Source organism: Myodes glareolus, chromosome 10 (assembly GCF_982192425.1).
Source record: "Myodes glareolus chromosome 10, mMyoGla1.1, whole genome shotgun sequence".
Taxonomy (NCBI): Eukaryota; Metazoa; Chordata; class Mammalia; order Rodentia; family Cricetidae; genus Myodes; species Myodes glareolus.
This window is the reverse complement of record NC_142035.1, coordinates 87,635,469-87,656,730: the sequence shown is the minus strand read 5'-3', so window position 1 is coordinate 87,656,730 and position 21,262 is coordinate 87,635,469. Positions and strand designations below refer to the sequence as shown.

At 46.6% G+C, this 21,262-nt stretch overlaps 1 protein-coding gene across 1 annotated transcript in view; it reads right to left on the bottom strand.

Annotated features, from left to right (window-relative positions):
• Positions 1 to 1,011: 1,011 nt before the first annotated feature.
• The window catches only part of Cstpp1 (centriolar satellite-associated tubulin polyglutamylase complex regulator 1), a 167,344-nt gene continuing 147,093 nt past the window's right edge, over positions 1,012 to 21,262 (bottom strand). Inside the window, exons 5-9 of the mRNA XM_048428357.3 lie at positions 7,034 to 7,119; positions 5,606 to 5,801; positions 4,928 to 5,037; positions 1,961 to 2,024; positions 1,012 to 1,745 (exon numbers count right to left, since the gene is read on the bottom strand). Of these exons, the coding sequence (XP_048284314.1) occupies positions 1,571 to 1,745; positions 1,961 to 2,024; positions 4,928 to 5,037; positions 5,606 to 5,801; positions 7,034 to 7,119 (631 nt within the window). The 3' untranslated portion in view covers positions 1,012 to 1,570. The remainder of the gene's footprint in view (positions 1,746 to 1,960; positions 2,025 to 4,927; positions 5,038 to 5,605; positions 5,802 to 7,033; positions 7,120 to 21,262) is intronic.

The following is a 21,262-nucleotide window of genomic DNA, read 5'->3' as shown; positions in this document are numbered from 1 at the left end:
GTTTTGTTTTAGACAGTGTCTCCATAGCCCAGATTGGCCTTGTACTCGCAATCCTCCTGTCTTGGCTCTGGTGCTGGAATGACAGGCATGTACTAAAATGCCTGGCCTGAAGAAGCATTTTTAAGATTCAGACTTTGGAAAAGTTAGAGATGCTGTGTGTCAACCCTCTTCTTACAGGGTCACTTTGTTCTTGGGACTGCTCAGCACTGTACAACTACAAACCACTATGGGAAATGGGGGTTAGACAGGAGAGGTGAAGGGAGCCATGGAGTTCTAAGCTAGTCATTTCCAGTGCTTTGGGATCATGTGGGATGTTGGTGAAATACAGATTTCTGTTTCTAACCCCACATTGGTACAGTAGGACTCCAACTTGGTAACTGTCACTGTCCCAAGTTTCCCTGTGGTTCTGGTACACATCAGAATTTGAGAAACTTTTCAGGGCTCACTCAGATGCTTGGCACCACAGGGCTCTTTGGAAGCCACTTGTAATTGTCCACTGGCAGGTCTTGTTAGGAAGGAGTGGAGGAAGATGATTTGTACAGTAAGTGATGACATTGGCCTTACTTGGGGCAGGCAGCCTGCTTTGCCATGACTTCTGCATGAATTTTATTTTGTGGACAATCTACCTCATTTGAGAGAGATGAAGATCGCCTGGTCACTTTTCCAGCCTCTGCTCCAAACCTTAGGCCTGCTTTGTGCATGTCTGCAATACTGCCCTGACCTGGGAGGTTAATGAAACCCTGGCGAAAAGGCTCTGCAGCTTGTGACCAGGGACTCCCAGGCAGTGAGAACTCACTGAGCACCCTGAGATGCTGCTGAGGGCCATTTCAATTATGCATGCCTCTGCTTTGAAGGCTGCCCTCACCTGCACTAGGGCCAGGTCCTCTGTCAACTGAGGCAGGCCTCCATGCTGGAATGGCCCCTGGCTCCACCTCCCATCCCGTCAGAAAAAGCACCCAAGTCACACTTGCCCTTTCCCTCCCTATAGCCTGCCAGCTTTAGACTCATTGCTTACCAGAGACAAGGGACTTTATTCATTTCACAGATTGGACTATTTGATACAAACTTGAAGCCGATTTTGAAAGTGAAATTCTTGCCCATCCTCCCTCTTACTCCAGCTAGTGGCTGATTTCTCCAGCAGAAGGCCACAGTTGACATGTCTTCCCAGCACATGTTCTCAGGAGTCACCCTTGACCGTGAAAACCCAGTGTTAGTAATTTGTGTTCCTTTTATGGGAGTTGTGAAAAATGACCCTCACTAGGAGGATCATGGCTGGCTGAAAAGACACTGTGCTTAAAGCATAAGCAGCACTGCCAACAAAAGGCTAAAGCCGATACCCTCCCCAGAGTTGAAGTACAATATTCAGTTTAGGGCTCAACAGGTTGTCAAAAGCTGAGAAGCTGAGAGCATAAGTTACGGGATTTCTGGGATCACTGATCTAGTGGCTGCAGGACTGTTGTTTGCGTTTCTCTCCAGCAGAGGGCGGCACAGTGATGCTGGAGAAGTCTGGTGAGGGCAGCAAGAGCAGGGTGGGAACAAGGTACAGGCCACAGATGGGGGCCCTTCAGATTCAAGTCTCAGACTCATCTGTCTCTTCAGTGGAGCCATCGCTCTCTGCATCCAATTTGCGGGAGCGATGGAGGGGTTTCCATGGGGAACCAACCCGGGGAGGGGTTCGAGAAGGCAGGCAGCTGGCCTCAGAAGTGGCAGTGATGGAGTTGACCAGGCCTGGGACCTGGACCAACCTGAAGAAGGAAAGAAGCCCAGAGGGTGTTGTGATGAGTCTCCCATTCAGAGACCAGGACCTCCACATTTTAACTGCCGCACTTGACCAGACCCCCAAAAACTTGTCCCTGACCAGGATGGGATGTTAAAAAGTGCTGTCCCTGCAGTGGGGCACAGTCACCTCTAACGGATTTGGCTTCCACAAGAGGGCAGCATCTTCCCAGTTGACACTTACAGCCGTTCCAGCTCCTCATCCATGGCTGGGTCATGCATCAAGTCTCCTTTGTCAGGTAAAGCTCCTAGAAAAAGGGGATTTGGGGTGAAGTCATAAAACAACGGAAGGGCCCTCTAAGGAAGCAGAATTCTGTCCCTTGCCTTCATGTCTGATAACTCGTTGACCAGGAAAGTTAGTCCATGTGGAACAGGAAGTCTTAGGTGCCGCTCTGTAAATGTAGTGAGTCTCCTTTCCTTTCCTTACTTGGGGCAAGAGTGACAGTTCAGGGCTGGAGAGGTGGCTCAGTGGCTAAGAGCACCAGCTGCTATTCCAGAGGTCCCGAGTTCAATGCTCAGCAACCAATGGTGGCTCACAGCCATCTCTAGTGGAGTCTGATGCTCGTTTCTGTCATAAAGTACATGCAGATAGAGGACTCATATACATAAGTAAATCTTTGCCAGGCGGTAGTGGCGCATGCCTTTCTTTAATCCCAGAGGCAAATCCCCAGAGGTGGGGAGGCAAATCTCTGTGAGTTCAAGGTCAGCCTGGTCAGTTCCAGGACAGAAATGACTTTCACAGAAAAACTATCTTGATAAACAAATAATAATAAAAAAGTGGCAGCTAAGGAGATACCCTCAGACAGTCTCCTTCCAACACTGGATGTGCTGTGTGACTAGCACTGAGTGCTTAGTCCTTGAGGCCCCTGGTGCTGAGCTGGAAAGATTATGACCTAAGCTAAATCCAAAGGGTAGAAAAAAGCCAGTGTATGGAATTGTCCTTCTCTTGATCCCACCCGAATATGTGGGATATGTGCTTCTAGTGGGAAATTGTTGCTTCTAATGAAATGAGTCCCACCTGAGGTCTGGTACTAACATTTGTCTGGATTGGTTTCCTTAGCCATAAAGGAATGGGCTGGTGATGCTGTTGGGAAGTGGATGGAGTGTCTTGGGTGTTTCTCCACTAAGTTTTCTTTTTTTTTGCTCTTTTTCAGAATAAGTAGATTTTTTTTTTCTAGCTGGGAAAAATAGCTGCACCCACCTCCATAGCAGGAAGGTGGGACTGAAATGTGCAGAGAGGAAATCTCACCAACAAGCTGCTGGAGGAGCAGGGCTTAGCAGTAGTTGAGTCGGGCCAGACAGCGGTGTTGGGCTTCTGGGAGACTCGGAAGGATCCAGCTCTGGGCCCATTTCTGACTCCTTCAGGTTATGCTTCATGTTATTTTGTGAGGTGTTTTGGGGATAAGGGGATCTCTTCTACAAACTGTTTCAAGCAGGGTATTTCCAAGTTCCTATTATTAACACACATTGTCTTCTATTGCTGCCTATTCTATATATTTAGTCATGAATTAGTACTTAGAAATGGTGTGAGGTTCTTTTTATCCCTCAGAACTGGAGATTGAACTGAAGGTTTTTATTTAGTTTGTTTTTTTGACAGGGTTTCTCTGTGTCCTGTGTCCTGGCTGTCCTGAAACTCACTCTGTAACCCAGGCTGAACTCACTGAGATCCACTTGCATCTCTGCCTCCCAAGTGCTAGGATTAAAGATGTGCGCCACCACCGCCCAACTTTTTTTTTTTTTTTTTTTTTATTTTAAGACAGAGTTTCTCTCTATAGCCTTGGCTGTCCTGAAACTCACTCTATAGACCTGGCTGGCCTTGAATTTATAGCGATCTGCCTGCGTCTGTCTCACTGGTGCTGTGATTAAGATGTGCGCCACCACCACCCAGCTTTGAAGGTTCTTTTTGAAGAGCAGAGAGGGTATGGGATGAGTGCAGGCTGTGATCATTGTTAACTAGCCTTTTCTTTTCCTTCTAGCAGCTGTCACTGGTAGAAAAGACTGTGAGGGAACACCTAGGGAGTCGCCACTGGCTCTTGAATCTGGTTTCCAATTGGCCTCTCTTCTAGCTGCAGTCCAGCTAACTAGGTGACCCTAGTTAGGAATCTCACTTAGTTGAGCAGCCACCCCCACTCCCACCCCCCGCCTCAGTAACTAGACTTCTAAGTAGCATGTATGCTTAGCTTGCCTGTCTCCTCTAGAACTCTGGCAAGTGTGTCTATACAGAAATAAGCATAAAGTCTCCAGCATAGCTTGTGGCCCATTGTGTTGGGTGTTCAGCAAATGTTAATTGTTCTTCTCTTGATCCCATCCCCTCAACTGTCACAAAGAGGAGGAATGCCTTGTGTCTCTCTGAGACTCAGGAACCTGGATCTAATCACACAAGGAGATTGTTCTGAGCAAAGACAGAATCAAATCCTTTAAAATCCAGCAGGATCTGGGCTTCATGGCGCATACCTGTAGTCCTAGCACTTGGGAAGCAGAGGTAGGCGGTTCAAGGTCAGCCTGGTCTACTTAGTATAGGCCAGGCTACACAGAGCTGTACAGTAAGACCCTGTTTCAAAATAACAAAAACCAACAAACCTCCAGCAAGAGTGACTTGCTGGTCCCTCCCTGGAAGAGAACTGGCTGTGCACGGCGGGCGGTCAGCGAGAGAGCAAGAGTAAAAACCACAGGCAGGGAAACTGGGCTGGCCTCCACTTTTTTTTTTTTCCTTTGTCTTTCTCAGATTTACCAGATTTCTTTTTTCCCACCTGGGAAAAAAACACCTCCCAGACACAGCTTTGCCCTGTTTCTAAACTGAATTCAGGTCACTTTGATATATAATCTCCAGAGCCACCAGGTAAATAGCCCTGAATCTGCCCAACCTGCAGGCCACTCCCTAGAGCAGAACCAGGGATTCTCTAGGGAGGGGCTGGGCGACCTATGCCAGGGAGCAGAACAGCAGCTCATTCATGTTGGGGCAGGGCAGAAGGCTGTCAGTCACATGGAATGTGAGGGACCTCCTAGGGCTGGCAGTTTGGGATTATGCACACTGCAGCTTCTAGGCCTGAGAATCAGAGGCAGTGTCCTACCCTTGCAGGGCCACGTCTGCCACGGTGACCAGCTGCTACTGTGTTGGGAGGAACACAGAGGTCACATGAGCTCTGCTTACCCAGCGTCTGGTTGATTCCATGATGCTTTGAGAGGGCCACAAGGAAGCCATAGAAAGTCAACCTCTGGACATTGCTCAGGATCTCTTTGACAAGCGCTGGGGGTGGGCAGCTGGAAGGGAAAGTACAGAAGCCAGGTTCAAGTCTAAGGGCCATTTTTCATCCACACCTCCAGGACACTCAAGGCTGGGAGGAGCATGGCCCAGACTACAGACAGGGCTGGTGTGCTTAGTGCTATTTAGTTGGTGGGGTTAGAGACGGAGCATGCTAGGTCTGTGTCTGCCATGCCCAGCCTCATAGCCAACGCTTTTACAGGGGACCTGGAAGAGAGGGAAGATGATGTGGCCACTGGTGACAGCTCCTTGCCTGAAGGCTTTATCTCTAAGGGGCCTTTGCACTTTCCTTTCTGTAGGAAGGTTTGGAACAGTGAATTTGTTCTTTTCAAAAAGTCAAGGCTTATCTTCCCTAGTAAGCAAGTCAGCTTACAGCTGTTTCTCCTGGGTGAAAATGCTTCTTTGTAAGCGAGCCACCTGCTTTGGGAACAAATGGCCCTATCTTTAAATCACAACCATCGTGGACCCTGGAAACCCTGAACCAATCAAAATATGTTTCTAGAGACTTGTTTCCAGACCAGTGGCCTGATCCCCAGGGCTGAAGCGGGGCCTCTGTCCATGTCCCACCTGTACTTGTGCCGGTCACACAGGTTCTCCAGGCGCTGATAGAACAGTGACGCCTCCACTCCATCCAGCACACCAGCATCACCCAAGGCAGGCCGTTGACGATGCTGCCCACTGGATGATGTTGGCACAATCACTGTATTGGGGTTCTTCCCTGACAGCAAGTCCTGATAGATGGCAGCCACACTGTCCAGAAATTCTGGTACCATAGGGGTAGGAAGGGACAGTTTAGGCAAGGAGATCATATTTCATTTCTTCACCATGTTCCACCTTCTCTGATAGCTCAGTTCTGTCCAGCTTCGGTGCAGATGGCAAAAGAGCTGGAGTGAGTGACTGCTGCCCTCACGAGACATGGCACTCCTGTGTGCTACACCTGGGCAGTTCCTAGACTAGTTGGGGCCCTCACTGTATACTTGCAGAGCACCCTGTCTTTTTTTAATCATTTACCCAGTGACAAGTTTGCTATGTAATTATTTGTTTATCTGTCTCCTTGCTGGAATGTAAGCACCTTGAACAATGACAGGGGCCATGCCCTCCCAGTGACTAATACTGTGCTGGTTTATTTTAAATGCTAGAAGTGAACACATGTACAGTCTCATTGGTGAGCCCCGTTTCACGAGGTCATCTACTTCATGAAAGCATGTTGGAAGTATTTTTTTTGTTATTGCCTGGACAAGGCCGCTTTTAGTGTACAGAAGGGAGGAGCCTAAAACTGCTAATTTAGTAATCGTCTGACATTGTTTTCCAAGCTTTGCAGTCACACCATTGTTAGTAAACAATGACTTATGGCCTGTTCTCTCTCTCCCTTTCTCCCCCACCCCCACCTCCTCTCTTTCCTCTGTGTGAGCCTGTTAGAGGAAAGGAATTCTACCAAACATGGCTGCTCTTCCCTAAGGTTGGAGAGCTTCAGAGAAGTGAGGCGTGCCTGCTGCGGCAGCTGGGGGCAGGCGGCCTGACCCCGGGTCCAGCTCCTGCCTGAACAGCCTTGGGCTGCAATCAAGTAAACAGAACGTGCACCTAAGTGAGGCCAAAGGTCAGGCCTCAAGCACAGGTCTGAGATCTAACCGCGCAGGCTTATCTCTTAGGACTTGTGAGCAGATTAAAGTCCTTAGTGCTGCACCTGGGAGGCAGTAAGTTTTTAGTAAGTGAATGCTATTGATATCCTTACTCTTATCACTTAGACGGATTTGTGTATATGTGTGTGTGTCTGGAAGAAGTGTTTTGTCAGTATCTTCAGGAGGCTGAGAAAGTAGGCTTGGCACACAGTATTGTGACCACCAGTGTAAAGCCAGACATCTCGTTAGTGGGTTGTACCCCTAAAGAAGTGGGGAAGGGAAATATGTGTGCCAGACACATATGGAAAAGATAACAGGGTGAGAAACAGAGACATGGTCCCTGACAAAAGACACATGGGGCCTGGAACATTCTCACCTGAATAGTAAAACTGGATCTGGAAAGCAAAAAGGAAATCTGAAAAAGACATCAAGCAGTCCATTGCATCGTCCATGAGCACGATCCTGAGGGGAGAGAGGGAGAGAGTCTGAGAAACAAGAGCATGTTACATGTATGTGCCCTTGAGGGGGTAAAGAACCAAACTGACAGAGACAAAGATTAAGCACAAACAGGTTATTTCCAGGCCTCTGGTCTCCCTTGGAGCTGCAGCACATTTGGGAAAAGGGCCCCAAAAGCAAGCTCCTCGTCCAGTCGCCTCGCTTCCCCATCAGCTGCACTGAGCACATCGCTCCAAGGGCAGCTCCCAGGTCAGTCTCAGTGGCACCAATCAATGGAGCACGGGCAGAGTGGGGTGGAGGCAGCAAAGAGAGGGTGCAATTGTAGTGCAGCCAAGATTTCTTTTCATATTCTTAAGCAGTAAATCCTCATTCTGCAGTGAGGGCCATTTAGTTCAGAATAAATACTGCTGATCAGAGGAGGCAAAAAGGAACAGCCAAGAGGTTTAAAGGGGTCTTGGCAAGTGGTGCTGAGATTTAATAAGCTACCAAATGGCCAGAACAGCAATAGGCACCTCTGCTCTGGGACATGGAAGGTAGATTGGAGGCAGGGAGTGGGCAATTCTGCACTCAGGAAGGTCAGAGAACACATATCTGCTAATGGTGCTGCTAACGATGGCCACTGCAGGTGCCTGTCTCTGCTCTTCCTGCTGGTCACCCTCAGGGAGAAACCATTCGATTGGCCATGTCCATACTCTGCTCAGGGATGAGGGGAACAGGAAGAGAAGGGAGCTAGCACTTGCTGGGCTGTAGCCGTGTGCCAGGCAAAGTGCCAAAATCCTCCACTAGAGTGGAGCTGGGCCTCCAATCTGTTTCTGACAGTGCCCTTCTGGCTTGAGCTTTCTTTTTTCTATTTTAAATCGTTTTAGTTTTGCTTTGGGGTATTTCTCTAAATCTCTACTTCCTTGACTCAGAGGGTCTCCACACTGGCAAGTGGGTCAGCTTGAGAGCAGTATTGTTTGCTGCAGAGAGGACTTTGTGGAGAATACTGTTTATAGTGCCCTTGCCTTAGGACTGCAGAGCAGAGCTCGGGGTTAGGGTTGTCCTCCTCAAGACAGAAAGGGTTCCTAGGTAGCTGTAGTAACAATAGTAGAGACAGGATGCTTTACTGAGCACTCTGCTCCACAGTGGGCACTACACATCATATTTAACTACCTTCATTAAATTTCATCCCATAACACCATAAGACATTGGGGTTTGTTACTTCCTTTTGTACCTGAGGGTCTGATCCCAGAGGAGTAAGTTCACTAAAGTGCTACATAATGTGTGAGTTTGTGTGACACCAAAGGCTGAGTGTTTTCATTAGGTCACGCTGCTTCTTTTAAAAGAAGGAAGAAGCCAGTTGCATGCCTTATATCCCAGCACTGGAGAAGCAGAGTCAAGTAGAGCTCTGTGAGTTCAAGGCCAGCACCAGCCTGGTCTACATAGAGAGTTCCAAGACAGCCAGAGCTACTTCGAGACCCTATCTAAAAATAGCAAGAAGACACAGTAGAAACACTAGCGTTAGTTTATACATTAGCTTCTGGGCTCCTTTATGTTCTTTATTATGTGTATCTTAGAGCTTTAACTGTTTCTCTGGGGAAGAAGGAAAGCTGCCTCCACTACCAGCTGGGAAAAACTGAGGCCAGAATACGAAGCAGCAGTGCTTCAAGGACCACAGGAGGGCGCTTAGGGCCCTCATCAGACATCTGGATGGTGTAATGATCTGTCCTGTCTCTTTGAGAGACAAGCCATGCCCCCCACACACACAACACCCCCCAGGCAAGCTGATCTTCAGCTTGAGTTCCTTCCTTTTCCATTTCCCTCTCAAAGAGGCAGCTTCTCCCTCTCCCCCCTTCTCTCTCTCTCTCTCTCTCTCTCTCTCTCTCTCTCTCTTTCCCTCCCCCTCCCTCCCTCCCTCTCTCTCTCCCCCTCTCTCTCCTCTTCTCCCCTTCTCCCTTTCCCCTCCATAACCCACTAAATAAATATCCAACCTTGCTCTGCATGGCGTGCCTATCCATCTGTCTCTCTCCTTGTGGCCTGCTGCAGCCACTCGGGTAACTGTGCCGTCCCTGTCTGGGACTGGCTGCTCTTGGGACTTGCTGTTCGCTGCCTCCTGCCATATGGCCCACTGCCATTGCTCAGGGACCTGCAGCGTTTCTGCCACTGCAGCCACCAGGGGTCCAGGGATCCTGCAGCATTTTTAATTAATCCATTACAGATGGGAGCGAGAAGACATAAAGTCTGGGGTTAGTGAAGATCCACTGCAGAGGCAGAAGGCACTGGCTCCACCAGGAATACCCAGGGAGGAAGGGCCAGCTCAGAAGGGGACATGGCAGAGCCCTGTCTCTGCTGTTCTCTCTACTCCTGGATGGCCAAGCACTCTAGCAGCCAAAAGCAAATGACTTCAGGAGAGAACTGGGCTGAGTCTTGCCCCAGGAAACCCTTGGGTGATGCCTTGAAGCTTTCAAAGACGACAAATGCCTCTACCTTTAACCTGAATCCTAGGGCTCATGTTGATAGTCATAGTTGATGTATATCTTTATTAGTCATTATATTGTGATGTAATTAAAATACCGTAAAATCAACCCATGACAAATGTGTAAGTCAGTGTTTTCGTATACTGAAAACATTGTGCAATCATCTTCAAAATTGCTCGTTCTAGAGGCTACCTCTGCATTCTCCCCATTAGCATGCTCCTGAGGCAGACTCTGCTTCCCGGAGGCTCCAAGCAGATGCTGAGCACCTCTCTGGAATGTTAGCAAAATGCTCTCCCTAACCCAGACTTGTCCCTACCTCAGAACTGGCTCCTGCTTTTCTGTCATAGGTTTTGCTTGTTTGTTTTATTTCGGTTTTTCAAGACAGGATTTCTCTGTGTAACAGTCTTGGCTATCCTGGAACTCACTCTGTAGCCCAGACTGGCCTCAAACTCACAGAGATCCACCTGCCTCTGCCTCCCGAGTGCTGGGATTAAGGGGGTGTGTCATCACACCCGGTGACTTTATTTTTTAAGATTTAGTTTAGTTTTGGTTATGTGTGTCTGTGTGTAGCTGTGCATGTGTGAGTACAGGTGCCTGTGCTAATATTAGTTATGTGTGTCTGTGTGTAGCTGTGCATGTGTGAGCACAGGTACCTGTGCTAATATTAGTGTTTTGGTAGTTGTGAACTCTGGGTGCTGAGAACCAAAGCCGGGTCTTCTAGAAAAACCGCGAATACTCTTAACCACTGAGCTGTCACTCTAGCCTGAGAGGCTATTCTTGATTAGATCATTAGCCTCCTTTTATTGCTTTTATTGTGTTTAGTCTCAGGTTTTATTTAAGTACAAAAAAATGCAAAGCATTAACCCCACACCCTCCCTGCTGTACAGCTAGCTGATGGGACTATTGGTCTGACAGCCAACGATTCATATATATATATATATATATATACATACATGTACATGGATACATATATATACATATATAAATATAAATGTATTATTATCTATTTCACATCCTGGCCACAGTTTCCCCTCCCTCTTCTCCTACCAGTTCTTATCTACTTCAGGAATTTGTTGCTCTTTTCAGGATGGCTTTGCTATTCTAAGAGGAAACACTTGAACAGTTTTAGCATAGGAGAATTTGTGGCCAAAGAGCAGCACTTTCGACTGTGGATCAAGAATGTGTTCCTGTTGTCTGGTCAGGAGCAAAGTCCCTGGGAGTATGAGCTTATCTGTTGCTCACAGAAACAGTGCTAAGCAGGAAAATTTGGCCCTTGACACCAAAAGATCACATAATCCAATAAAAAATATGGAGTACACAACTCTCAACAGAGGAATCTAAAATGACTGAAAGATACTTAAGGAAATGTTCAACATCCTTAGTCATCAGAGAAATGCAAATAAAAACAACCCTGAGATTCTATCTTACACCTGTAAGAATGGCCAATATCAAACACACTGATGACAACTTATGCTGGAGAGGTTGTGGGGAAAAGGGAACACTTCTGCATTGCTGATGGGAATGCAAGCTGGTACAGCCCCTTTGGATGTCAGTGTGGCGATCTCTCAGAAAATTAGGAAACAACCTTCCTCAAGACCCAAAAATACCACTTTTGGGTATATATCCAAAGGATGCTCAATTGTGCCACAAGGATATGTGCTCAACTATGTTCATAGCAGCTTTGTTTGTCATAGCCAGAACCTGGAAACAACCTAAATGCCCCTCGATGGAAGAATGGATTAAAAAAAATGTGGTACATTTACACAATGGAGTACTACACAGCAGAAAAAAATAATGACATCTTGAATTTTGCAGGAAAATGGATGAACTAGAAAACATTATTTTGAGTGAGGTAACCCAGACACAGAAAGACAATTATCACATGTACTCACTCATAGGTGGGTTTTAAACATAAAGCAAAGAAAGCCAGCCTACAAACCACAACCCCAGAGAACTTAGACAACAATGAGGACACTAAGAGAGAATTACATAGATATAATCTACATGGGAAGTAGAAAGTATAAAAAGACAAGATCTCCCGAGTAAATTGGGAGCATGGGGACCTTGGGGGAGGGTTAAAGGGAGGAGGGGAGAGGCAGGGAGGGGAACAGAGAAAAATGTAGAGCTCAATAAATATCATGAAAAAAAAGAAAGAAAATCTGACCATTGAATCTTTTCTGCAGTCTGTTGTCAGTACCTCTGGGATTCCAAGAACCGGACTTATATTTGAATTACTGATCATGCTTGTACCAGAAACACCTGTTTTCCTCCCCCCCCCCCCCCAAACAGGTGTTTCTCTGTGTAGTCCCAGCTATCTAGCTGTCCTGGAATTCACTGTGGAGACCAGGGTAGCCTTGAGCTCCTAAAGCCTGGGATTAAAGGTGTGAGCCAACAGGAGTCTGTACAAATCTACTGGATCCTGCAGGGATCCTTGCAGGCAGTACCTCTGAGCTAGAGAGAAGGCTTCTGGGGAGAAATGCAGGCCTCTGGTTCAAGCTGGCTCTGAGCAAGAACCATGTGGAGGGTGGAGTCCAGGGCAGTCAACTGTGATGAAGAAAGTTTAGTTGGCAGGGTCTGAGCTAGTCCCAGGGGGCTGGCTGCTCTCTTTCTTGCTGACTTCCAACAGCTGGGACAAGCTGACTGGCTGGGAAGTAAGTGGGTGCCAAGCTTCCAGTCCAAACTCCTAGAGTGCCAACCTCTTCTGCAACCCTGCTCTAGTGGCATGAGCAGGTCCCTTTCCCTGAAATTCTGGGTGTGCTGACTTGGGTATCAAGCCTCAGTTTTATCTGCATCTCAGTTTCGTCACATATAAGATGATCATAGCTCAGTGCAAATCAAGGCCACCAGCTTCCAAGTCAGGCAGAGGCTGCCCATCCGAAGCTGGCTATTTAGTTTCTAGCTCACTTTTGGGGGAACCAGCTCTTAGCCAATGCTCAAAAGAAGAGCTGCTTTACATGACTGAATGACTTTGGAGAGGTCATGTGATTAGTGTCCTTCATTGGGATGGCTGAAGCATGTCCCCAAATTGGTTTGTGTTGGTTGGTTTGGCAGGCTGTTTTAATGCCAGGGCTGTGAGAACAAGATCATGATAAAACCACACAGGGACCTGACCCCAAGGTCAGGGAGCATGCTTCTGGGGAAGGCTTGGGTGGGAGATGTGCTACTCCAGTTCAGTCCTCAAAAGGCATAGGACATATAGGCCACAGCTTTTCCTAGGGATCAACTTTACCTTCAGGGCACTCCAATCCCTGTAGGGCCTGACAAATCTGACCCAGAGCAATATTAATAACAACAACAATGCTTAATATCTTTTGAATTAAAATTGTATTTACTGATTTGTGGATATGGAGGTGGACAGGTCATGCCACAGTCATGGGTGGAAGTCAGAGGACGGTTTAAGGGGACAGAGATGGAACTCGGGTGCCATTCTTAGTGGCAAATGCTACATGATGAGCCATACTTCCTCTTACTGGTTTTGTGAGATAAGTTCAGTAAGCGTATTTACAAGGACACAGGTTCACATGCTAACCAAGATCACAAGCTAGAAGATGGAGGAGAGTCTCATTCAAATCCAGGTCTTTCTGAGTTGTAAACACAGGTTCTAGGCCATTGCTATATCTGTTAAGAAAACACAGCCCTGGAAGGTTGGCAATGACCTTCCTCTGGGGTCCTCTGCCCTCCCTGCTCCTGCTCTTGCTGCTGGCTTCCAGTTCTGGCACCTGCCTAGAGAAGGGCTGAAGATGTAGGCCTGACTCTGCCAATTCCCTGCAGACAGCTTATAGCTGCAGAATCCCGGAACCACCTGAGAAGCCTGAAGTCTTGTGTGCACTTCCACACAGGTTTGGGGAAGGTAAAGGCCTGCATTTAATGAGCCGCCTAGAGCGCCTCCCTTCCTCCTGCCCTAAATACGTCTCTCTGCAGACACCGTCGGAGCACATTTTACCTGGGATTCTTTGGCCCTCTCTGCTCTGCTGTCTAGTCAAATTGTCAAATCCTGTCTTTCCCTTTTCGTTTCAAAGAAGTAACTCTCAAATTACTGTTGAGAATAACCTAATATCTATGTTCTTCAATTCAACTTTTAAAAGTTCTTGTTTTGTTTTTGTTTTTGAGACAGTCTCACACGGCTCATGCTGGTCTTGAACTTGGTATGTATTCAAGGCTGGCCTTGAACTTCTGATCCTTCTGTCAAGTGGAATTACAAGTGCATACGCCACCATACCCAAGTAAAACGTTCTTAGGACTAAAAAGTTATGGAACTTCTAGAGTCTAACAAAGCAAATATTCTCTTCTACTCTTCCATTTTTTCCCTGGAACTTAGTAAGTAGACCTGGCTGTCCTTGAACTCACATAGATTGTGCTTCCCAAGTGCTGGGATTAAAGTTGTGTACCTACCACATTGCCAAGATCAACTTAAAAGCAACAATAACAAAAAACAGTACTAGGGATTGACTACTGAATTATCCTGCCCTCTTCATACCTTTGAATTTGAGATAGACTCTCTGTAATGGTAAAATTAAAAATGCTGCAGGATCCCTGGCAGCTGCAGCGGCAGAAATGCTGCAGGTCCCTGAGCTGCAGCTGCTCGGGCCTCAGGGATACTGCAGCATTTTTAATTTTTCCATTACATTAACCACTGGCTTCAATTCTGGTCAGCTTACCCATTTCTCTAAACCAAAGGAATTGATTGGTGAGCTCCTGGCAATCTTCTGGTGTTCCTAGAAATGGGGGGACAGCCCCCAACCATGGGACGGTTGAGCCCTTCACTGACATTCATCTCTGGATTGTTTCCCTTAGCTAAAATCATGACCAGACTGACCCGGGGTCAGTCCTCCTGACTGGGGGCTCAGGGTCCCTCAGATTTTCTTTCTTTTTTTTTAAACATTTATTTATTAATTATGTATAAAGTGTTCTGCCTGCATGTATGCCTGCTTGTATGCCTGCAGGCCAGAAGAGGGCATCAGATCTCATTATGGATGGTTGTGAGCCACCATGTAGTTGTTGGGAATTGGACTCAGGACCTCTGAAAGAGCAGCCAGTTCTCTTAACCGCTGAGCCATCTCTCCAGCCCTCATCTTTTCTTTCTATTTTTTCTTTTTCTTTTCTTTTCACTCCCCCCCCCCCCCCGCCCCGTCAAAGGCTGCTCGGAGCAGCCTCTGGCCTCTCTGCCTTCCGAGTCGCCCCGACCCAATCCAGCCAGGCCATAGCAGCCAACCCGGGGTCAGGGGACTCCCTTCCACAGGTCCTGTGGTGTTCACGCTGATTTACACCCTGCCTCTAGGAGGAGACGTCCTGTTAGAGGCCTTGTGGTGTTGCCGTTTTTCATGGGTTTTCACAGTTTCAGCTATGGGTAGCAAGCCATGCATGTCTGTCCACCCTGGGATGGATGCCTGTTAGAGGCCCTAAAACCCCAGGCCTTAATGCCCTTCTTCTTCACCTCCTACCCTCACTCTGCTGGTGTCCCGCCAGCTCCCCTTTTACAGGAGCTTTCTAACTACTGCCAGTGCACAGACAAATGGAAAGAGTTCCGCCATTAACCTATTGCAAGCAGTTTTTTCTTCTTTCTGCCTTTTTACGAGTGTAAATCTTACCTGTTACGTTGAGAGCCTGTACAGTCAAGCTCAGACCCAGCCCTCCAGGCAGATTCTATACTGTAGTTACACCTGATGAACAGCCCTCATCTAATCAGAGATCTGGGGAATATGGCATTTAAATATTTAATTATTAAAAAACTTTTCATAACAAAAAAAGACAGGTTGGCTCCTAGCAGCAGCACTCTACTTCCTCCAAAGAAGACAGAAGACAAATGGGCACAGAACAACATCCATCCACAATTCACTTCAACTGCCAAGTGCTGACCACTGGGCAAAGCTGCCTTTCATCTAAACTGAAGATCTCTAGATGTGGACAGAATCACTGGAATCGACAGCCTAGCTGCACAGGTCAAGGTAGGTAGGCTTGCCTTCCTATAGATTTCTTAGCCTCAGGCTCTTCTGGAGCCTGGCAGGCCCTGCGCTAAACAGCAAAAGGCAAATACGACCTTCAGGGACCACGGAGGACCCTGAGGAGTAGCTCTGGGTGCCAACCAAGTAAGTTCTCTGTCGTTTCTAAATCAACAACTCAAGTAAAATTTCATCTTTCTCAAAGATCTCTGATGCAGTTTGACAGCTGAGAGGTTTTGTCAGTTTAAAAGGACAACCTCACCAAACAAATTTCAGTAAAATACAAATACAAGACCTGCAAGTTATAAAGGTATGAGGACAAATACAAGTTATCAAATTTCTCTCCCACACTGCCTTCCATAGTCTCAAAAATACTTTTCATTGTTCAAAAATATATGTCACAGTCATTCTGACATGAATATGCTACTGTTTATACAATGTATATGTCTAAAACTTCTGTTTTCACAAACCCAAAGAATTCTTGTGAGTTCCAGGGAGCCCAGCTGAAGGATCCACCTAAAACAGGTCAGATACACCCCTCTCAATTCCCTGGTCCTAAATTTTTTTTTCCTTAACTTAACTCTGTCCTCTGTTCTGGTGTAAAAGACATCAGACATTTCCATACCACAAGCACCGGACAGGAACAAGTAGACCAGCTATAGGATGTGACCAGCACCTAGCCTTCTCAGATTTTCCCCCCAGAGACGACGCCCAAAGATAAGCAGGAAGCAGCCTTGAGAATCCGCCACCCTAATTCCCTTAACCTGTGGGTCCTAACTTCCATCCTTTTATTATATAAAAGAGATGGGAATGTAATGATCTGTTCTGTCTCTTTAAGAGACAAGCCACACCCACTCCCTCCCCCATTCGCCAAGGCAGGCAGATCTTCTTTCCTGCTTGCAGCCTGAGTTCCTTCCTTTTCTGTCTCCCTCTCGAAGAGGCAGCTTCTGTCTCTCCCTTCTCTTACTTCTTTCTCTCTGCCTGGACACCTGCAGCGTTTCTGCCGCTACAGTCACCAGGGATCCTGCAGCACTTTTAATTTTATCATTACACTGGTGCCGTGAGTGGCGTCAATGGGCAGCAGGTCCCAAAAGCAGCTAGTCCTAGGCAGGGATTGGCACAGGTCCCCAAGCAGTGGCAGTGGGCCATGTGGCAGCAGACAGCAAACAGCGGGTCCGAGAGCAGCCCAAGCAGGGACAGTATAGTTCCCTGAGTGGCTGCAGCAGGCCACGAGGAGAGACAGACAGATGGGCATGCCATAAGTCCATGATGCAGGTCTCTGAAGGCGGCTGATCCTGGGCAGGGAACCATGCGGCTAGTGAGAAACAGACATGCCATGCAGAGTGCGGTTGGCAGAGTCAGAGACAAAGAGAAAGAAGGAAGAGAAGGGAAAGACCGAAACTGCCTCTTTGAGAGGGAGATGGAAAAAGAAGAGACTCAGACTGTAGGGAGGAAGGAAGATCTGCCTGCCTCAGCAGACAGGGGGAGGAAGTGGGCGTGGCTTGTCTCTTAAAGAGACAAAACAGATCATTACAGTCTCACTAAATTGCTGGTGCTCATCTTGAATTCATTCAGAAGTCCAGGCAAGCTTTGAACCTATGATCCTCTTGCCTAACCTCTGTAGTTAGGATTACAGACCTCTGTCACCAAGCCAGACTTGGTTTGTTTACTTTCAACATGGGTCTTCCTATATTGCCAGACTGAACTCAAACTCCAGAGTTCAAGTGATGCCCTTCCATAACCTCCCACAGAGCCATGACTTCAAGCACACATCACCAACTTCAGCTTTTCTGAGGGCCATGGTCCTGGGGATTGAATTCATGGCCTTGTGCATGCTAAGTATGTGCTCTGTTACTAGCTCACGCCTTAGTCTCCAATTTTGCTGATGGTATCTTTTGTTGAACAGAACATTTACATTTTAATTCCTTGGAAAGTACAGTTATTCTCAACCTGTGGGTCTTAACCCTTTGGGAGATACCATATCAGATAGCCTGCATATCAGATATTTGCATTACGATTCATAATAGTAGCAAGATTACAGTTATGAAATAGCAACGAAATAATTTTATGGTTGGGGGGTCACCACATCATGAGGGACTATATTAGAGGATTAAATTAAAATTAAGGAGGTTGAGAATCCCTGGCCTATTAGTTAGCATTTGACATTTGAGGCCAGGATTCAACTTGCCTTTGGGAAATTTCTGCTTCTTTAATGGTACCTCCCTCGTCCCTCTGGGACATCAACCCCACAAAGGCGAGGACTTTTTGCCCTTTGCTCTGGCAGCAGCACCAGGAAGAGTACTTTCTGCAGTACTTGCAGGAATGGCATGCTTGCTCAATGAACACTGCTGCTCAATTAACAGTTTTGTTTTTAATTGTATTTGTCTTGCTCATTGGGCTTGGGTTTTTGTAGCATGTTTAGGAATTCTTTTGCCACTTCACACTAGATGCTCAGCAAACACTTGAAGAATGAACTCAGGAGTGAGACACCACTTTTCACTCACAGCTGAGCTGAAACTCACTGTAGACACCAGGCTGGCCTCAAACTCACAAAAATGTGCTTGTTTCTACCTTCAAAGTGATGGGATCACAGGCGTGTGGCACCACCATGCTTGGCTTCCATTTGTCAACTGTTGGCTTTATTTTCTGAGAGACTGGAGTCCCACCGAAACCCCTCTTTGTATCTATAGCGTGTGCTTCCCTACATTTCCCCTCGAATAGCTTCTGATCTCACATTGATATCTTTGATTAAGTTACAAGGATTTTCAATAGTTGTAATAGCTATATCTGCCTTTCCAAGTGGCACCCCAGTGCTTGCCTCTGCCTCCTGAGTGCTGGGATTAAAAGTGTGCATCACCATACTCAGCCCCTACATTACATTTTTAAAAATCGGATAATTTGATCACTTTTCATCCTTTGGGCTAAAATTGAGTGTAAAAAAATTAGGTAATTTATTAGGGCATATTGACATGGGTTTTTAAATGTCTTTTTTTAGTTTTTCAAGGGTTTCTCTGCAGCTTTGGAGCCTGTCCTGGAACTAGCTCTGTAGACCAGGCTGGCCTTGAACACACAGAGAACCACCTGTCTCTGCCTCCTGAGTGCTGGGATTAAAGGCCTGTGCCACCACTGCTAGGCAAATTATTTCTTTCTTTTCTTTTCTTTTTTTGTTTTTGTTTTGTTTTTTGTGTTTTTTTTTTTTTTTTTTTTTTTTGCTTTTTGTTTGTTTGTTTTCCTGAGACAGCTGGGATTAAAGGTGTGCACCACCACTGCCTGGCCCCTCATTAATGTCTTAACTCTATTAGCTATTGTTATTTCTATTTTATAGATGGAGAAACTAATACTTAGAGAGATTAAATAATTGTTTGTTTCTGAGACAAGGTCTCACTATGTAGCTCAGGTTGGCCTGGTGTAAGACTTTAAGACAATTCTGAAGTCATTTCTGACAATTCCGAACCCTCTCAGCCTCCATGCCTTAGTGCTTCCCCTCCTCCCCTGGGAACCAAGGACCTAACAGCTGCACATGCATGTATGTTCTCCAGAAATTGGAGTTAACATTTAAGATGTTAACTCAGTTCCTGAACAATTACCCATACACGTATGTTTTGATTCAGTCCCCTGGGAAACGGGGTCAAAATGACCTCTTACCTCATCTGATCTGACAATAGCTCTCCAGCCAATTATTAGTATTAGCCCTTTTTGAATAAGGCAATCATAATGGTCAAGGAACAACCCCTCTTGTTTCTATGGGGCCTTCTCCTTTAAAAGTAGACTGTACCAGCTATTCAAGGTCTCTCGGCTTCCCGAATGCTGAGGGACCCTGTCATGACAGAACTAATAAAATCCTCATGCTTTTGCATCAGCTATGGTGTGAGGGGTGGTCTCTGTGGGGGCGACTCCTTCTCGGTGTTTGGACACGAAGGTCCAACACTGGAACTCACTGTGTAGCCTGGGCTGGACTTGAATTCATTATTTCCTCAAGAGATTACTGGGATTCTAGGCATGAGTAAAGTTAAATAACTTGACTAAGACCACAGCTTGTTGAATCCCTGAGACGGAGTGGCTTTTGCACCGATCCCATCAGGCTATGTTTAAATGACTGTGTCTGAAAGTGGACTTTCCGTGGGGTCTGCTTTTGCGGCACTGCACAATGAGGACAACAGTGCTTTTCCTACTGCGGCAGATCCTGACTAGAGGTGTGGTCTCTGGTGAATAATCTCAAGAAACAGGGAGTTACCCCCTTGTGATGATCACGGGTATTTCCGGAATTTTATGGTTTCTTCCCTTAAATACCCCTTCTCCCAGCTACTCGGGGTCGAACTCTCTACCCCTGCGTGGGAAATGAGTTTTGGCCCCAGTGCACTGGTTCCTGTCCTGTCAATAAACCTTGTGTGATTGCAGCAAGGACGGTCTCTTGTGAGTTCCTGGGGGGTGGTGTTATCCTGAGACTTGAGTGAGAGTCTCCCTGCTCCGGAGGTCTTTCACTATCAAGAATGGAAAAGGAGGGCTGGAGAGATGGCTCAGAGGTTAAGAGCATTGCCTGTTCTTCCAAAGGTCCTGAGTTCAATTCCCAGCAACCACATGGTGGCTCACAACCATCTCATAATGAGGTCTGGTGCCCTCTTCTGGCCTGCGGGTATACACACAGACAGACTATTGTATGCATAATAAATAAATATTTAAAAAAAAAAAAAAAAAAAAAAAAAAAAGAATGGAAAAGGAAGGGGCTCAGTGGTGAAGAGCACTGGCTGCTCTTTCAGAGGGTCTAGGTTCAATTCCCAGGATCCACATGGTGGCTTATAGTTCCACAGGATCTGACATCCTCTTCTGCCTCTGTGGGCAGTAAGCACATAAGTGGTACACAGGCAAAATATCCATATACATAATTCTATAGCTAAATAATTAAATAACTACAAAGAAGGGAAGGGAAGACAAAAGCTGCTCTGGGGAGAACAGAACCAGGTGATACACAGCAAGTGCTGGCAGGCAGTGCAAGGACTCAAGAGGCCCACTTTAACACCATGCTGTGAGGAACAGGAATACATTTTATTAATGACTATATCCTCAGTATTCATAGCAGCTACTTGCATAAAACTGGCACCCAAGAAATATTTGATGGGGCTGGAGAGATTTCTTCGTGGCTGAGAGCACTTGCTGCTCTTGTAGATCTAGTTTTGGCTCCTAGCACCTACAAAGTGGCTCACAACGGGCTCTAACTCCAATTTTGGAGGATTTGATGTTCTTTTCTTACCTCCTGGTGTTCTTGCACATGTGGTGCACATAAACTCACACCAACACTGACACATACTCACATATACATATAAAAATTAAATATTTTGTTTTGTTTTGCTTTGGAGCCAAGGTTAGCCTTAGCCTTGAACTTAAGATTTCCACCTTAGCTTCCCCTAGAGTGCTAGGAGGACCACAGGTGTGCCCACCAGGCCAGATCCTCCTCTAGACCTTATCAGAATTCTCCAAGAGGCACATTTCTTTCTTTTCCTTTTCCTTTTCCTTTTTCTTTTCTTTTTTTTTTTTCTGAGATGGGTTTTGTTAAGTCTGGAGAGCCCCAGCCCCTGGCATTCATCCCAGCCCCCTGGCCTGGGAGTTGCATTAGTCGGGATGCCAAATCCCAGCATGCCCACTCCCACAGGGCATTTAAGTGGACTCCTAGAGGAGAAACACTAAAGAGATTCTGGGTTTGCATGTGCTCCCCACTTTCCTGTCTCCCTGTCATGCGCTCAGCCACCCGAGAGTGCT